Below are 18691 nucleotides of genomic sequence, written 5' to 3' on the forward strand. Positions count from 1 at the left end.
AGGAGGCGTGAGGAGAGGTGTGAAGTTTAAATATGAGGACTGAGTGTTAAAATGTTTTGGAGGCTGGCTGAGGTGACCTCATCCCTCTGGGACCTAAACTGACACTCTAGCAGAGCTGAAGATTATTATTAGACTGTATCCAAGTACTGCTAAATTGCTACTAGCCACCAGGTGTGGAAAACATACCAAAATACATAAAGGTACTCTTACTTTGCTGAACTTTTATGCGAGTAGACCTAAAATTACTACTGTAAGATCCACTTAAAGGATAAGTTCTGTGATTTTGGACCTATATATAATTTGTCTCTTACATACCTGTACTTGGACTTGGAGACAAATGATTCTATATAGGTCCAAAATTACTGAACTTATCCTTTAAGAAATAGAAATGGAAAAAAAATAGAAAGAAACTTAGAATGGATCACAGATAATCTTTCCCATACAATGTTGGACAGAGTTCAAACTAGGTTCTTTCAATTCAAAAATTGAACAATATTAAGTTCATAAACAAAGTAAAGCATGAATTGACACAACAATTTAGGCATGTTTCAGTCGTCCTTCACCAACATCTAACATTGTTTTCAGTACTATAAATCTAAACCGGTCAAGTCCATGGGTTTGGATCTGATTCCATTCACTGACTTTCCCTTCCCTGTTTCTCTTACTCATCACCAAAATGTTCTAACTTCAGTCAAAATATACTTAAGTAAAAGTAAAATTACAAGTACTACACCAAAAGAGACTTAATTACAGTAAGAGTGTAATTGTAATTCATTATTTCCACCCTTGCTTGCGACAAACCCATTCAGTAAATGATGGTTGCAGCTGGCAAGTCTGTCGATTCTACTGCCCACTGCCATGGAGCCAACCTGTGTTTCCCCAGTCTGTTTCTGCTCTAAAAACTACAGTCAGCTACATAATTAAATTGACTGGTGAAACTCTTTCTCTCCTTCTCATTATTCCTTCTCCTTTCTCCTCCTCTGTCTTTTCCTATATATGTGAACTGGACCTTCTAGAAATGGGCCTACATGTTTTTGGCCTATAATTGCTTTGAATTTGCGAGAGGTTAACTTTGGTTTGGCTTTTTGTCCCAGTTTTTATTCTGATTCATAACGACTCTTTCCTCTCTCTAGGTCAATACATTCCAGGCAGTGATCGCGTACGATGAGAGCGACTCGTACGCTCTCTACCTCTACCCTGAAGATGGCCTGAACTTCTTTGGGACGCGACCCAAGGTAAACTGGTTAGATACAAGACTTCGCCAAGGGCTGTCCAGTTTATCGGCTGTAGCTCGGTTTGAGGAAGATCCTACTTGACTTAATTCTGTGCTGTCTTTTCTTCTAGGAGTCTTATAATGTTGAGATAGAGCTGCCTGCTAGAGTGGGTTTCAGCAGAGGGGAAATCACATACCTGATCTTTTCCCGCACTGAAGGGCCGCACTACAGCGTGACCAGCAACCAACAGAGTGTTAAAAACCTTTACCAGTAAGTACAGAGGCTTTACAGTTGGGTCACAAATCTCTTAACAACCACAGCTAAGTGCCATCATGAAGGTTCAATTAGCTGTGTACAAATGTCTAAATATATAACAGCCTGGCTGTTTTGGTGTGGGTGTAGATCCATTCAGTAACATTTTAAGTACATTTTCTTATGAGGTAGATTTTCCAAATGTAGGTTACGGTGACACAGTAAACTGTCTTGTCTTTAGCCCTAGTCTCTACTGCAAAACACTCCCACACTAGCCTACAAGCTAGTTAGCTAGCTAAAAAAACAAAAGTTTGTTGTCAAGCTACAATTAGTCAGCCCAACCTGAACAAACAGTCAGAAAGCCCAATTAACCTGAACAAACTGTTGTTTTTTTAGCTAGCTAACCAGCTAGCAGGCTAATTTAGCAAAGCAACGGAATAACATGCAACTTTCAGCCACTATCTTCTATTCAATACATAGCCTGTGTGCAAATAAAATGTTTACAAGTGATAACCAGTTACTATGATTTGTTAGCTAACAAGCTGACATTATCAGACCAGTGACTAAATGTTCCCAGTCAACAGCACAGAAAATAACCGAGGTTAGAAATGCAATCAGCTATTGGCTGAGGACCTCCAACATGGCCGCCAGAGGGTGTGTTACATCACCAGAAAGCAGTAATAGTAGTAGTTAGTAGTAGCAGCAGTAGTAGCCCTACTAGAAGTAGTAGTATTAGCAGTGGCAGTTGTAGTTATAGTACTAGTGGTAGTGGTAGTATTAGTAGCAATAGTAGGCTAATACCAAAGAAGGACAAAAGGACCCCTCTCTCTCTCACACACACACACACACATATACCAATTTATTTTATTTATTTTGATTAATAGATGCATTGATTTGATTATTAAAGACTGATTTCTCTCTCTAGGGTTGGTAATACAGGAGTTCCTGGTGTTTGGCTCTTCCACATTGGGAACCGTTACTCTTTCGACAACATCGTTCCTGCGTCCGTTGGTGGCCTCCTTGCCACTCCTCCCCCTAGAGCGCGTCACTTTTCCCTGGTAATTTCTTTTTTCGATTCGATTTCTATTCAGTTCAACCTTTAATTAAAGTCAAGAGTTGTTTATGTGATAAAGAGGTCAATATGCAGCTGTGTATCATGTGAATAGGACTGGTAATCACTGGGCCATCTGAGCCCTCCTTGTTTTCTGCTCCTAGCCATCTGACCCATCCTTGTTTCCTCCTCCTAGGACACCACCACCCCAGAGTACGCAGAGTTCGAGGAGTATCCCGACAATACCTTCGACCCCGAGAACCAAGAGGAAGAAGACGATTACCCTCTGACAGGCGGGGACCCTGAATTCCAGCCAGCCCCTGCCGGTGATGAGATCACAGAATCCCTTGAGCCGAGAAGTCGCGACCCTCCCTCCTCTCATTCGGTGGATTCTGATGCGGCGACATATGGCGGCGATGATGTACCGTTGACCTCTGAACCCAGATATGGTGTGGAGCCGGCGGGGAGGCAGTACGCCCCCCCTAATCCTCCAGAGACAGCCATCTTACCAGAAGGAGGCGCTAAGCAGCACCAGGACCAGCAACCACAGGTAACTATACTGCAGTTTTTTCTTGCAAATTAAACTCTATTATACAACAAGTAGTTTTAGGCAAGCAATCCTATTGGTCAATGACATATTCCAACAATGCTTATGATTCCCATAAAGCACAGCTAGCTACATATGCTTAGCTGCCAAGCACATGTGCTTTCTGGACACGTTGGTTTTCATATGTGAACAGTTTTTCTCATGTTGTATTCTGACATCATGATATCGTTAAATGTAAAAATTTCAATTTCTAAGTGATTTTTGCCATGCGAACTTTTGTTTTCACATTTTCACCTGCCATTCCATGTGTCAATATTTGTTTCAAACTTAATTTCACATGCAAAGAGACAATGTGAAAGTGTAAATGAAATTTCACATGTTCACGTATAAAACTGTTGTGTCGAAAAAGCACGTGCTTTGAATTCACATAGGTTTTCACATGTAGATAAGGAGAATGATCCATAGTGATCTGAGATTTCATCATGGGGAACAATTACATGCTACATACCAATGAATTACCACCAGCCACCAGGCAAATAATGGTAAATTACCACCAAACAAAATCTAAATACAGCTTAATTAGTGCTAGCCCCCAGCTGGACTGGTATGTGTACAAATACCCATACCTATACCCTACTTACACCCATATGCTATAACTTCGAGAGAGAGTTGTTCACAAATACCGACCAGGCCGTCCTCGGCTGTAAGAATAACACATTGGGAGTCTTAAAGTGAAAGGTATTCCTCTGTGATCCCCATCAATAGGCTCCATTGGAGGTGGTGGATGTGTACCCCCCTCAGAGAAATGAACCACCCATTTCCCCTGGAGGTCACGTGGTCAGCGTGGAGGAAGACGATGTTGACTTTGACACGGGAGGTAAGAGAGAAACCAGTGTGTGTGTGTGTGTGTTATTTTGAAGCTTGTGAAATGACGGTCACCGGTTTGAATCCCCCGGACCTGCTGGGAGAAGCTGGTGTGGGGGGAAGTGAAAGGGTAACAGGACCTAGAGCAAGGCACCAAACCAGCAGAGCCGCTCAGCAGGCAGCAGCACAATACCGCCGTTGTACTGGGCAGCTCCCAGGTGTGTGTGTGTATATGTGTGTATGTGTGTGTGTGTGTGTGTAACACTCCTTCCCCTGCAACTACTCCCACAGGCTTTTGCTGTAAATACGAATGTGTTCTTAGTCAGCTTGCCTGGTTATATAAGGGTCAAATAGTGTCTGTGTGTCCGCTGCAAAAAATGTCCATCTGAACAAGTCGTTTAGTTCTTGAAACGGGTTGATTTGCATTGGAAACAAAGGGAATTATCTCACTTGTTTTGAGGAAAATACATTTTTTAAGACTCAATATTAGATTAAATGACTTGTTGAGGTGGGTGTTTTTTGCAGGAACTATGTATGTGTGTGTATGGATGGATGTGTGTGTGTATGTGTGTCTAAAACATCAACATTTCAGAAATGGACAAAAAGCAGTCATATTTTCCAATACACACCCCTACATTTTTCAAATACTCCTGTGGGTTTAGTGGTCATGAAACTTAGTCAGTACATAAAAATCCTTGTTGTGTGTGTTAAATGTAATAAAAAAACATGACAAAGGACAAAAGTGGAGGTGTATGGTCTTCACACCACAGCAGTGGCGTGTGTGTGTGTGTGTGTGTGTGTGTGTGTGTGTGTGTAAATGCAGGCTGACATGTCTCCTGTGTGCAGTGGTTGAGCAAATATCCTCACATCCTGTGTTCAACTATATATTTGTGTGTGTGTGCGTGTGTGTGTGTGTGTGTGTGCGTGTGTGTGATTCCCCTGTAGAACGAGAGAATGCTGCATTCTGTTCCCAAAACAGCTATTTGCCAGAGAGAGAGAGAGAGATGTACAAAAGAGAAAGAAGAAGGGAAGGAAGAGATAGAGAAAGAGACAAACAAGCAGAGAGAGAGAGAGAGACACTGACAGAGAAAGGAGGAGAAACAGAGAGAGAGTGAAACACACAATTGTTAGTTATGTAAGTTCCATGTGGTATTTCCAGTTTAGGCTGGTAAAAGTTAATGAAATCAGGATTCAGTGACATTTACTGTAGTTATTTTTGGTACTAAGCGGTTTGTGCATTGGATTTCCCTTGAATTGTCTCAGTTCAAGGCCCATAAAAGTCTTAAATGCAGTTAGATATTGCTTTTGAGGCTTGGAAGAGATCAGCTGTCAATCAAACAGTGTGTCCAGTACTGTGACGTCTTTTTCCTTGGAGTTTCTGTTGATGCAGTTTGAGTTTCTCTTTTCTTTGTCTGTTCAGCCATGGTGGCTATCACTGCTCATGCTAACTACCCAGTTCTTCTTCTGTTGATTCCAAACAAACCGGAAACATAAAACGCATCACGTAACACATGCAACAGAAGATTTTTTCCAGGAAAGAGCTACCAGACAGCGGGTGTTTAGAACAGTAAATAGAAAAGCTTTCATGAACTGGATATAGGTTGGATCACTACTGTGTTATAGCAATCAGAGATTGATAGTAGCAAAATGGACATTTATTTATATGAAAATTGATTCATTTAGTCCTGAATTCTCTTTCTGTAGTGTGATCACTTAAAAGTGTTTAGCTTTAAGAAATATTTCACATTGTGGAGCATTTTCATTTTTTAGTGCACATACCTCTGTAGGAGTTCATGAGCAGTCAATTGTGAATTAGTGTGTGTGTGTTTGTGTGTGTGGTGTGTGTGTGTGTGTGTATGTGACTGGGTGGGTGAGTGGATAGGTGGGTGTGGGAGGCAGGACGGCAACAGCTGGTTTCTCTCCAAGGGCCTTGACGTGTGTGTGTGCGTGAGTGTGTGTCTTTGAGTGTGTGTGTGTGTGTGTGTATATTTACCCCCCTCTCATCCTCTCTCCCTCTATCTCATCCACCTTCTTATTGTTTCTGTCCATCAGTCCTTATATGGAAACAACCTCTCATGTGTCATCTGTTTCAACTCAATGAGGTTTTCATTGTATTGTATATGTAATGCATAATAAACATCTTTTCTTATCGTTGCTCGCTCTCTCTCTCTCTCTCTCTCTCTCTCTCTCTCAGTGATTCAGTACAGTACAGACAATAAGGAGACATGTGCCAGGTATGTATATATACATATGAATGTACATTAAGATAAGATTACAAGATTAATTTTTCTTTTCCATCCTGTTTCTATCTTCCTTATCACAATCCCTTTCCTTCATTTCTTCATTTCTCTTGTTCTTTGCTCCAGGTTCCAGCAGCAGTGCTCCCAGAATGCATTGTGCTCTGACTATGCCACAGGCTTCTGCTGTCACTGCCAGCACGGTTTCTATGGAAACGGACGCCACTGTCTACCTGAGGGTTAGTGCACTAACACACAGAGATAGTCATGTTTGTATTACTATACTTATGAGGACCTTCCACTGACTACATTCAGTCTGTAATCCTAAACTAACCTTAACTCTTACCCTAACTTAAACCTAGTCCTAATTCTAATTTTAAATTTAAACCTAAATCCTAACCCTAAATTAGGGTGCACCGAAGTTTATTTCTGTTTCCATAGTTGCTACTGTATATGTGGATTGTAGATGCATTGCATTTACACTTGATTCTAAAAGTTACGATGAAATTAAAAATATCTTTTTTGTTATTTATCCATATCATAATGATCACAATATTTAACAACAAATAAATGCCCAAAAATGTGCACATTTTTTGTATTTGCTTGTGTTTTTACTTTTGCTTACTGGAAAATGCTGTATTTTTAGTGGTTACTTCATGCCATACATAACAATTCCGACCAATAATACCATCAGATTTTTGAACAGTCCATTTTCAACCACCAAATGCCATTTCTTTGTGTCTTTAATGTGACCAAATGCTTCTCTGACCACCTCCAAACTCTAAAATGTAATTGTTTCTGACATTGTAGTATTGGAAAAGCATCAAATCTTTCATTATTGATACGTCATACACATTACTTACATGTCACCCCCCCTCCCAGGTGCTCCGCAGCGTGTGAGCGGTAAGGTGAGCGGCACGGTGACCGTGGGTTCCACTCCGGTGGCGCTGAACAACATCGACCTCCACGCCTACATTGTAGTGGGAGATGGGAGAGCGTACACTGCCATCAGCGAGGTAGAACCAACACCGCAAAAACACATCCGTCCTAATAAGTAATAATAATACTGCCTTTGCCTGTCAGTTCCTCATTCATTATTCCTAATTTCTCTAATCTGTTTTTGTAACCTTTGTTGTGATTGGTCAGGTCCCTGAGCCAGTGGGTTGGGCTCTGATGCCAGTTGCACCAATAGGAGAGCTGTTTGGATGGCTGTTTGCTCTGGAGCTACCCAATAGCCAAGCGGGATTCAAAATCACTGGTGAGCTGTATGTGTGTGTGTGTGTGTGTTTATATGAGTGTTTGGGCATGTCGTCTTGAACATCTTGAGTCTTGAGTACATCTATAGAGAGATGAGGAAAATCCTCTACAGTGAGGACATCTGCGTGTGTGTGTGTGTGTGTGTGTGTTTTCAGTCTCCCAGCCAGCTGTATTGTCTCCAGGGATGTGATGTGATATCAGGCTTTCACCTCCCCTCTCTAATAGGAAGCAGCTGTGTGTGTGTGTGTGTGTGTGTGTGTGTGTGTTTGTCTGTTCCATACAGATGTAACCATTGCAGACATTCCATTTTTTATGGTATGCAACTGCTGCACTATGGCTCCGTCTGAAAAAATGTGTGTAATAAAAAATATATAGATACATAAATAGATAGAGCATTGGATTCATTGTTTATTGACTGACTGACTGACTGACTGGTGCGTTAACAGGCGCAGAGTTTACTCGTCACGCGGAGGTGATCTTCTACCCTGGCAACCAGCGTCTGTCAATCATCCAGACGGCCCGCGGCCTTGACGACCACAACCACCTCACCGTGGATACTGTTGTCAGTGGCAATGTGCCCTTCCTGCCCCCCGGAGCCACGGTTACCATGGAACCCTTCAAGGAGACCTACCAGTACTACCCCTCAGGTAACCATGACAACCAAATAAGATGACCTGTGACATAATGTCCGCCATTTGGTGGAGACTTTTATCTTAAACTTTTTACAGCTCCATGAGTGGATACAGTTTTAGTATATGGGTGGCCCCAGTGGGAATCAAACCCCACCCTGGCAGTGTTAGTGCCTTGCTCTCCCCACTGAGCTACACCGGGAATTGAATTTCTAACTATTTGCAGTGCAATATTGCTAGCCATCAGGTAACTGTAAGGAAACAAATTCCACCTCATGTAGCTCATACAGCTTGGCTAATAGTGACATCGCAACCAGACAACTGGTAACATAGCAACCAGATAACTGGTGACATAGCAACCAGGCAGATAGTGACATAGCAACCAGACATCTGGTGACATAGCAACCAGATAACTGGTGACACAGCAACCAGACAACTCATGACACAGCAACCAGACATCTGGTGACATAGCAACCAGATAACTGGTAACACAGCAACCAGACAACTGGTGACACAACAACCAGATAACTGGTGACATAGCAACCAGACATCTGGTGACATAGCAACCAGATAACTGGTGACACAGCAACCAGATAACTGGTGACACAGCAACCAGACAACTGGTGACACAGCAACCAGATAACTGGTGACATAGCAACCAGGCAGATAGTGACATAGTAACCAGACATCTGGTGACATAGCAACCAGATAACTGGTGATATACTGTAGCAACTAGACAACTGGTGACACAGCAACCAGAAAACATTCAGAATTCTCTGTCGCTTAAAATGGTGACAGGTTGAAATTGTATTCATGGCCATGCAAGTTCACTAAAAATTCTCTCTCTCTTTCTATAGTTGCTACCTCCACCTCTGTGCGAGAGTTTTCGGTGGTTTCGGCCGAGCGAGGGTCGGAGTCCTTCTCCTTCCAGCTCAAGCAGAACATCACCTACCGTGACTGTCGCCACGACAGCCGTGGCAGCCCGGAGACGCTACAGATCACCATGGAGAGGGTGTTTGTGATGTACGTCAAGGAGGAGAGGATCCTGAGATACGCCATCACCAACAAGATCGGCCCGGTCGGAGGTGAGTTACACTACGGTTAGACCGATATATCGCTGTGCAGACATTGGCCTTTTATCAAAAATCTGGTCTGCTCCAGTCAGTGTGTTCCACCTCTGATAGGATGGATATGATGTTTGAATATATATTTATTATGCAACTGAGCAATACTGCACCTGTTGTCTATGGGAGGCCCTTAATCTGAATTGATTCTAATGCAACATTTTGATCAGTAGTATCCATGAATGTATTTTTGTTCTTCTTCTTCTTCTTCTTCTTCTTCTTCTTCTTCTTCTTTTTAGTAGTAGCAGTAGTAGTAGTAGTAGTATCCTGGGTTTCAGTGGCGAGTTTTAGTGTCCCATGGTCTAATTGCTGCTTTAGAGCTTTTCCACCCTGGCAAGAATAAAATTCTAGGGGAAACACTGAATACTTATACATGATATCAATACTGATATCTGTATCAGTATCGGCCTTCAAAAACCCATTGGAATGATTTCTCTCAACCACCTGATATAAAATAATATTAAATAAAAATATATTCCTGCAACCTATTGTGGAATCTGATCATGCCATATTATAATCAGGGTTAGACTGATATATCAACTTGGACTAGCTGTCGTCAGGGAGGAGCCTCCATCATATTGGTGGTGACACTGGCTGGCCAATATCTGATTTCAATAAAAGGCCACTGTTGACAAAGAGATATATGAGTCTAAACCTGTTCCAGAGCATCACTGCCACAACTTGAAGCCGGCGAACAGACCAGAGGCGTTGAAAACGTGAGGTTTTCTGTTCCAGAGCTCTAGCTAGCAATCAGACCACATAGTAATTGTTGCAGCGCTGCCACAGAAACCTCCGCCAAATCACGATGCACAGGAACAGAGTTGGACCGAGCTCAGCTTCAAATATGCATGCTGTATAGAAAACCATGTTGAAATGTGCATTGCCTCTTTCACTTGGGTTTATCAATGTAATTGCCTCCTAATGCTGGGGACGCACTACACGACTTTTAGGCTGATTGTAGCCACGACCTTTGAGATGGGACTGAATCGGTGCTAGTTTGGTTTGGTCGTACAAATTATTGATATTTATGAGTCGAATCTGGACAAGTCCTCCTGTGGTCTGAGCTGGTCAACCAATCAAATCTGAGAGCTGAGAACGAGAGAAGGAAAGAAAAATTCTCCACCTCCATGTTTGTTTTGGTTTGGTCGTCAAGTGTGTGTTCCTCAAACCAAACTGTTGGTCAAGTGTGTGTTGCGGGTAATGCAAGTGTTCGCAGTTGTGATGGGCTAGAATTGAATAAGGTGTATGATGTGATTCGTCACATCTCCATACTTGTGTTTACAAGACACACGAAGGGCGATACAAATATGGAAATGTGTGTAGAAATATGCATATACGTATATGACATGTTCTTTCTCTCTCAACACACACACACACACACAATGGTCTCCACTCTACTGCTTTCTTGACCCAATCTATCTGATGATGAAAACCAGATAGAGAGAGAGAGAGAGAGAGAGAGAGAGAGAGAGAGAGAGAGAGAAAGCATGGCAGAAACTGGTACTGACAGATTATGAGAGAGAGAGAGAAACTGGATTTTCCCAGTTTTTTGAATTCGTACCAAGTTTCTGTCATTTAAACGTCAACACGTTGATTAAAAAGGTTATGATGACACATGGACACACACACACGCACACACACGCACACACACTGATACATCCAGAGCACAGCTGGAAGAGCTTTTGGGGACCAGGGCTTTTGTAAACATGGGTTAAGTGGTGTGTGTGTGTGTGTGTGTGTGTGTGTGTGTGTGTGTGTGTGTGTGTGTGTGTGTGGAGGGGTCTTACGCTCTCTGGGAAATAATATCCCAGCCAATGACAGATTTTCCAGCGGGGGGGTTGCCGGGCAGAATAGCTGCCCAGTGATGTCATGAGAATCAGAGAGAGAGAGAGAGAGACATTGTTCAAGAATCGAAGATACTGAACTGACAGAGAGAAAGAGAGAGGGCGAGAGACACCAGCAGAGAGAGAGAGAGAGAGAGAGAGAGAGATAAAGGTTCCAGAGAGACAGAGATGAGAGACAGAAAGTATTTATGTACTGGATTTAAGTGTGTGTGTGTGTGTGTGTGTGTGTGTGTGTGTGTCTTTATCTCTTTTCTTTCATTTATTTCAGGATCATAAAAGTTTCATCTTACAATTTCTTATAAAATGCAACCCTTTCCTTATTGGTTTTAATTCAAACTCCAGTTCCATTGCTTTCGAATACAATGCCAGTTCTGAAGGAATACATTTTTTCAATGCCTTTCATTGCTAAAGGAATAACATTAATAGCACTTTCACCTCCATTGAGCTACATAAATAGCCTTTATATTCATTTGAATTAAATTTTCCTATACATTATTTTGCATTTTTCTCAGAATTAGGCCACATGCAAACGATTTCTTTGCCAAAAATGCCCATAAAATTTTTCCCAAAATGTTGAGATGTTCCATACATTTTGATACCTTTAAAAGGGGTAATATGTACTTTTGTTATGAGAAATACTATATGATATATTGAGAAATATGACTGTAAGTCTTTACAGTCACATGTCAACACATTTTTTAAAGAAATATATGGGGGGATTTTGGTGTCAACAATCACAAACATATGCAATGAATGTATAAATAAGTATAAATGGAAAAAGTCTTAATACATATTTGTGGATTGTAGTATTTATTTAGCTTTTTTCGTTTATATTTCTATTTATTTTATTCCATACATTTGTGATTATTGACACCAAAATCCCCCCATACAACACCTGCAGCGTTGTGATATTTTAAGTGCTGGAGGGGTGGGACACACACACACACACACACACACACACACAGATATATATATATATATATTTATGCAGGCTACATATATATACGGCCTGGGTTTAGTTAAAAGCGACAGGTGGGAAACTGCAGTCATCGCTTTGATGGTGTGTAGTGCATGTGTGCATTAGTGTGTGTGTGTTCTCCACCCACCCACCCCTCTCTCTCTCCCTCTCTCTCTCTCTCTCTCTAATTATCCCTCAGTTAGTCTTTTCTCCCATCCCTCTATCCCTTCCTCTCATCTTCCCTCCTTCCCGGCCACATTCAGGACTTTGAAGAGTCTCTCTCTCTTTCCCTCTCTCTCTCTCCCTCTCTCTCTCTCTCTCTCTCTCTTTGATAATGAGCCAAAATTGGTCTCCAGCCTCAGGAGATGGAAGCAAGCTGTGCCTAATATGTGTGTGTCTGTGTCTGTGTGTTTGGTTAAGTTTTTGTATGTGTGTGTGTGTGTTGTTGTTATTTACAGCGCATGATGTTCCTGATGGTAAAGGAAAAATCCATCCTAAAAGACTTTAATACTGCTAAAGAAAACAGCTATTGGCAATGTACCTTGCATTTCTGGGTCCATTTTACTCTTTGGTGGTGTATTTTTCTATTCCCATGGACAACTGCGCAAGACCAGAAAATTCTCCATTGAAACTAATGCTAATGGATTTTTAAAAAATTATTTAGACCATATGACACTAAAACCAATACTAATGACATTTTCCAGAACAACATTTAGACCATGGGACACTAAAACTCTCCATTGAAACCAGTACTAATGAAATTCTCTGAGACAGCATGTAGACCACACAAGACATTGAACTTCTCCATTGAAACCCATACTAATGAGCTTTTTGGAATATTACTTAGACCATGCAAAATCTAAATTTTCCATTGAAACAAATATAAACATATATTTTAAATATTATTTATATGATATAACAACAAAGTTCTCCATTGAAACTATTACTAATGAAATTCTCAGAGACAGCACTTAGACCATGGGACACTATAACTCTCCATTGAAACCCATACTGATGACATTTTTGGAATATTATTTAGACCACGCAGCAACCAAATTCTGCCTTGAAACTAAAGGTAATGACATTTTTTGGAATAGCATTTAGGCCAATGAACACTAAAACTCTCCATTGAAGCTAATGCTAATGACATTTTTCAGAATAGCACTTATACCATGGGACATTAAAACTCTCCATTGAAACCAGTACTAATGAAATTCTCTGAGACAGCACACGAAACATTAAACTTATTAAACTGGAATGTATTTGGACTGTTGGACACAAAAAGTCTCCATTGCAACCCATGCTAATGAGCTTTTTGGAATATTTATTATATGATGTAACAACAAAGTTCTCCATTGAAACTATTACTAATGACATTTTTTGGAATAGGATTTAGGCCAATGAACACTTATACTCTCCATTGAAACTAATACTAATGACATTTTTCGGAATAGCACTTAAACCATGGAACATTAAAACTCTCCATTGAAACCAGTACTAATGACCTTTTTCAGAATAGCATTTACACCATGGGACACTAAAACTCCATTGAAACCAATACTAGTTGACTTCTTTAACACTGCATTCTGTTGGTTCTATAGTTCAATGTGAACCCATTGAACTACAGCACCAACAAAACAAAACAAAAACCAACAAAAAAGTCGATTCCCACTGTGGCCACTCATAATGATGTACAGTATGTTCTCATGGTGTATAAAAGCGTCCACAAATTAGCATATTTTGTAGACTCTACATTGAAACCAAAAGTCGTGAACATTTTGAAGTGGAGCAGCACTATGCGTCATTTTGTTCTGGGCATATTTTGAGTCGTTGAGTTGCATTCTTTTGTGAGCATCTCCCATGGTTTGCTTTTACTCTGGTGTTTTTCTTTCTGGTTTCTACGAAATTAGTCTGAGGTTTTTTTTTTATTGTCCTGCTAGTCTGAGCCATGTGGCGATATGAGGAAACCCTGAACACACATCCGCTCACTCATCCCTCGGCCCGTCTGTCTCTCTCCCTCTATCCCTCTGGTGTATGTGTGTCTAACCTCATCCATATGTCGAGTGTTGAGAACATGAACGGAGTCACTTCCTGAGAGGAAGCCGTCCTTTGGGAATTTGTCTGGACTGATTTTACATGTGTATTTGGTTAGGCCACACTGTAATTCACTGTAAGTTGGGGAATTTGTCTTGTCAGATGATTTCCATATTTATTCAGTGACCTGCAGAAATCTAGTCAGCTTTTCAGGAATTGAGAAAAAGCGGTTCTTTATCCTGTGTATCCAGGAGTTTTATCCTGTGTTTTTTAACAAATTACAATGTATTTTCATGGTCTGGCTTGGTTCCATTCTCTGCACACGGTACACAGTGCGAGTTGCTCACATTGAAAGTCAGTTATAGTTAAAAACAAAAGGACAAAATTAAGGTTTCTGGAAATGTCTGAGCTAAAAATGTACCTAGAGTATATCCAATGTACACCCAATGCACATCCAGTGTGCACACCCTTCAATTAATGCTTAGTAGAAGCACTTTTAGCTTTGATAACAGCAGTTAAGTCTGTTTGGAAAAGCCCGTAAATGAAAGTGAACGAAAGTCTGATTGAATGGACTTTGTAGGTGTTGCTCTTTTCTTTGTCTGTTCAGCCATGGTGTCTATCACTGCTCATGCTAACTACCCAGTTCTTCTTCTGTTTATTCCAAACAAACTGGAAACATAAAACGCATCACTTTCTGTTCACCAGGAAAGATCTGCCAGTTGCTGTTTAGAACAGACAATGGAAAAGCTTTCATGAACTGATATAGGTTGAATCACTATTGTGTTTTAGCAACAGCTCTAAATTCCTCTAAACTCTAATGTTCTCTCTCTTCTGCCTCTAGTGGAGCCGACAGGACCGGAGCTGTTCAACCCATGCTATGCTGGGAACCATGACTGTGACACGACGGCCCAGTGTATCCCACTGGAGGGCCAGGCCTACCAGTGCCAGTGTGCTACTGGGTACAGAGGAGACGGACGCAACTGTTACGGTAGGCTAGCTATCTTGCTAGCTAACTAGATAGCTACCTATCTAGCTAGCTCATTATCTGTATATAGAACTGCATATGGAACCTCCTGGGTCTGCATGCATTTATGTTTATGTCTTTCTTTGTGGGCCAAAACCACTACAAGCACTATATATGGACATGCATGTGTATGTACACACACACAGAGAGAGAGAGAGAGAGAGAGAGAGAGAGAGAGAGAGAAAGAAGCAAAAAGCAGCAAACCCATCATTTTCTTTCTTTCTTTCTTTCTTTCTTTCTTTCTTTCTTTCTTTCTTTCTTTCTTTCTTTCTCTCTCCCCCTCTCTCTGTCTTTCTGGATAATTTATCCGGCATTGTGACAGTGTATTTACATTGCACGGTGCTTTACGATGCTCCCCCACATTCTCCTTATTCTAATGGTCTCTCTCTCTCTCACACACACACAGACACACACACACACACACACACATGCACCCACATGCAGACACAGTTGAAGACAGTTCAAGGCAGCGTGCCTGTCTTTCATCAGCATCTGTCCATCCAGAGTAGAGGGGTCAAGTAGAGGCTAGATGGAAGGAATCACCTCTCCCCCCTCTTCTCTTCTCTTCTCTTCTCTTCTCTTCTCTTCTCTTCTCTTTCAGCTCCTCTTTTCTTTCCCCTTCCTTTGTTTCCCCCCTTTTCTCTCCTTCCCTCAATCCTGCCTTTTTCTCATCCTTCCATTATCCCTTCTATTTTCTCCTTTCATCTCTCTATGCTTGTCTTTTCCCATTCCCTCCTCTTTCCCGCCCTTTAATCTCCCGCTCTTCTCTTCTCTTCTCTTCTCTCCTCTCCTCCTCTCCTCTCCTCTCCCCTCCTCTCCTCTCCTCTCCTCTCCTCTCCAGGTTAATTCTAGTTAACAGGGACTTCCAGGGGTTTTAGGTGGTGCGTGGTCTGTCATTAGCCCAGCATCAGGTCTCTCTCTCCTGCTGACAGCAGTAGGGAAGCCCCAGGCTCAGCCTCGGTTCCCATGACTGGGCCTCAGTGTCTCTCTCTGGTCGCATAATGTGTGTGTGTATGTGTGTGTGTGTGTGTGTGTAATGTTGCCAATTTGTCCATATTGTCACAACTAACACAGTGTCGGTGTCCTGCATATTGCGCAGTACATTTAAGTATGCACTCAAATAACCAGGTGCGGGTGTGTGTGCGCACAAACGAGCAGGCACACACACACACACACACACACTCTCAGAGATGCACACACACTTAGTCACAGGCTGTTGTATGAATGTACATACACTAGAGCGCCAGTAATTACCTTAATTATAGCTCTTACACTCACATACACACATGCAGAGTGTAATGAGCTACATCTTGTTAGACGAGGGATTCTTAGTTTACAGGTTTTTGAGTTTATAGAAAAACTGTTTCACTTGTCCCCCTCTCTCTCTCTCTCTCTCTCTCTCTCTCTCTCTCTCTGTAGACATAGATGAGTGTGCGGAGGGCTTGGCTTCATGCGGTGCCCACTCCCAGTGCGTCAACCTTCCCGGCAGCCATCGATGCCAGTGCCAGAGTGGCTACGAGTTCGGCTACGACGGCCGCACCTGTGTCGGTTAGTAGTAGGGGATCCCTAAGACTGTGTACACATGACATTGTGGGTTTGAGGTTCTGGTGCAACTCATTACTTATGTCAAATATTGTCTACCAGTGTCCATAAAATCAGCAACAAATGGGTAGTATCGGCCTGATATCAATCTAACCCTATTGCTATATTCATTCCCAGTAACAAAAGGTTAAAAAGTCAAAATTGCTTACAATCTGTCATTGTAGCTCTACACTCAGACACAACATGAGAAAAACTTAGGAAAATTTAGTTGAATAATTTACACTTGAGCAAGAAATCCTATGTGTGGTATCATCAAAACTGCTTGTATGTTATCATGCAGCTGATTTTTGAAGACAAGTGATCAAACCCATGCGAGTAAAGCAAGGAGAAATTTCCTGTCTTAACATACGGTTAAAATGAACTGTATATAGACATGGTAATACTGTATTATGCCAACCATAGGTTAATGAGTTTGGTTCTTGAAAACACTGCATACACAGGACCATATTTATATATATACAGAGAATGACCAAGAATTTGAATAGGATCAGTACATATAATAGTGGCAGTGAATCAAAGGGAACAGTAAGATTGAATTATGAATTTATGGAATGGAAAACCCTAGGAGAGGTGCTGTTGTGGAAACGCTTGATGGTTGTGTCAATGGAATCTCAATTCTGGATTGACTAGACAAGTTAAAACAATCAAAGTCATCAGTTGTCACTTGGTTGAGTAGCATGCTATTGAAGAAACATCATGAAATCTGCACCACTAAGCGCCAAAATCCATTTATTGAGTGAGAGAACTCGACTTCTGCCCGTAAGGGAGTGCTTCCAAGGCATGATGAAGCTCCACTAGGGCAGAAACCATGTCTTGCTCCTGTTTTCATTCAATGAAAACTGTTTTGGAGCAGAGTGTTGTGGGTTTAATGGGTTGCCAGTCAATTGTACTTGTTAATGACATAAACAGTGTTTTGGAGCAGAGTGCTTATGGTTGCAAAATGAGTCAAATCCCCTTGGAAGAGATCCATGTGCTTGTCCGAATGCAGGCCGATCATTTCTTCCACAATGGTAATGCACAGCTGCGAGACGTAGGAAACGCAGCGAGAGGGGAGGATGGGCTCGGGATGACAAATGTGAGAACAAGAGAGGGAGCGAATGAGAAGGAGAGGTGGAATGGGAGGACTAATGTGAGAGCGAGAGAGAGAGATAAGAGAGGAGAGGGAGTGAGAGAAATTGTGAGACAGATGGGGCAGTGACACAATGTGTGTGGCTTCGGAATGTGTGTAGGAGAGAGGTCCTGCCTCTGTGTGTGTGTGTGTGTGTGTGTGTGTGTGTGTGTGTCCTGCTTTCACCCCATCAGTATGAACTATAGATGAACTTGCTTTAAACCCTTCTTACCTCTCTCCCTTACAGCTAATGTAATACTTCATATAAGGCCTTGAAATTAGCCCAAACTACAAGCCAAGTACTGGAAAATTACTACTAGCTAAGAGCCAAATACTGATAATTTACCACTAAACACTAACCAAATGCTAGTGAATTATTTCTAGCCAACAGCCAAATGCTGATATATTAGTATATCATTATGTATAAACCTATCTATAAATATATCATTGTATATTTAGTGTCATATTTATGTTTCTTGCCAACTTTCCTCTTGAAAATATGTTTCTACATATTTTCTACTTCTAGTTGCATAATGAATTTATCGCTGTGTGTTTTCCTAGACATGGACGAATGCCACTCCTCTCCATGCCACATCCACGCCAGATGTACCAACGGGCTGGGATCCTTCCAGTGTCAGTGCCAGCCTGGTTTTAGTGGTGATGGTTTCTACTGCTCCCAGCAGGAAGGTCAGTAAGGAATGTGTCCATGATATGGATAAAAGTTGCAATATGACATCCAATGTAACTTTTTATGTAACAGATACATCTGGTCCTCACACTGAAAAATATCTGATAAACACACACCTGAGACAGCTTAACCAATCACCAATGACCAATCACCTCATGTTATCTTGTATTTCTGGGTTTTATGGAGGCATGTTTGCCAAAGGCTTCTCATTCTCACTTCTCCCACCATCTCAAAATGTCAAATCCTAGACGATCTCAG

The 18691-nt window shown here is 41.6% G+C and overlaps 1 protein-coding gene across 1 annotated transcript in view; it reads left to right on the top strand.

Moving 5' to 3' along the window:
* Positions 1 to 18691, top strand: part of nid2a (nidogen 2a (osteonidogen)) — a 57145-nt gene that overhangs the window by 14343 nt on the left and 24111 nt on the right. The window contains exons 4-17 of the mRNA XM_078291150.1: positions 1134 to 1235; positions 1345 to 1484; positions 2392 to 2524; positions 2714 to 3067; positions 3830 to 3941; positions 6123 to 6162; positions 6295 to 6404; positions 7048 to 7181; positions 7312 to 7423; positions 7869 to 8069; positions 8909 to 9151; positions 14865 to 14999; positions 16455 to 16583; positions 18307 to 18432. Of these exons, the coding sequence (XP_078147276.1) occupies positions 1134 to 1235; positions 1345 to 1484; positions 2392 to 2524; positions 2714 to 3067; positions 3830 to 3941; positions 6123 to 6162; positions 6295 to 6404; positions 7048 to 7181; positions 7312 to 7423; positions 7869 to 8069; positions 8909 to 9151; positions 14865 to 14999; positions 16455 to 16583; positions 18307 to 18432 (2071 nt within the window). The remainder of the gene's footprint in view (positions 1 to 1133; positions 1236 to 1344; positions 1485 to 2391; positions 2525 to 2713; positions 3068 to 3829; positions 3942 to 6122; positions 6163 to 6294; positions 6405 to 7047; positions 7182 to 7311; positions 7424 to 7868; positions 8070 to 8908; positions 9152 to 14864; positions 15000 to 16454; positions 16584 to 18306; positions 18433 to 18691) is intronic.

Source organism: Centroberyx gerrardi, chromosome 21 (genome assembly GCF_048128805.1).
Source record: "Centroberyx gerrardi isolate f3 chromosome 21, fCenGer3.hap1.cur.20231027, whole genome shotgun sequence".
Classification (NCBI taxonomy): Eukaryota; Metazoa; Chordata; class Actinopteri; order Beryciformes; family Berycidae; genus Centroberyx; species Centroberyx gerrardi.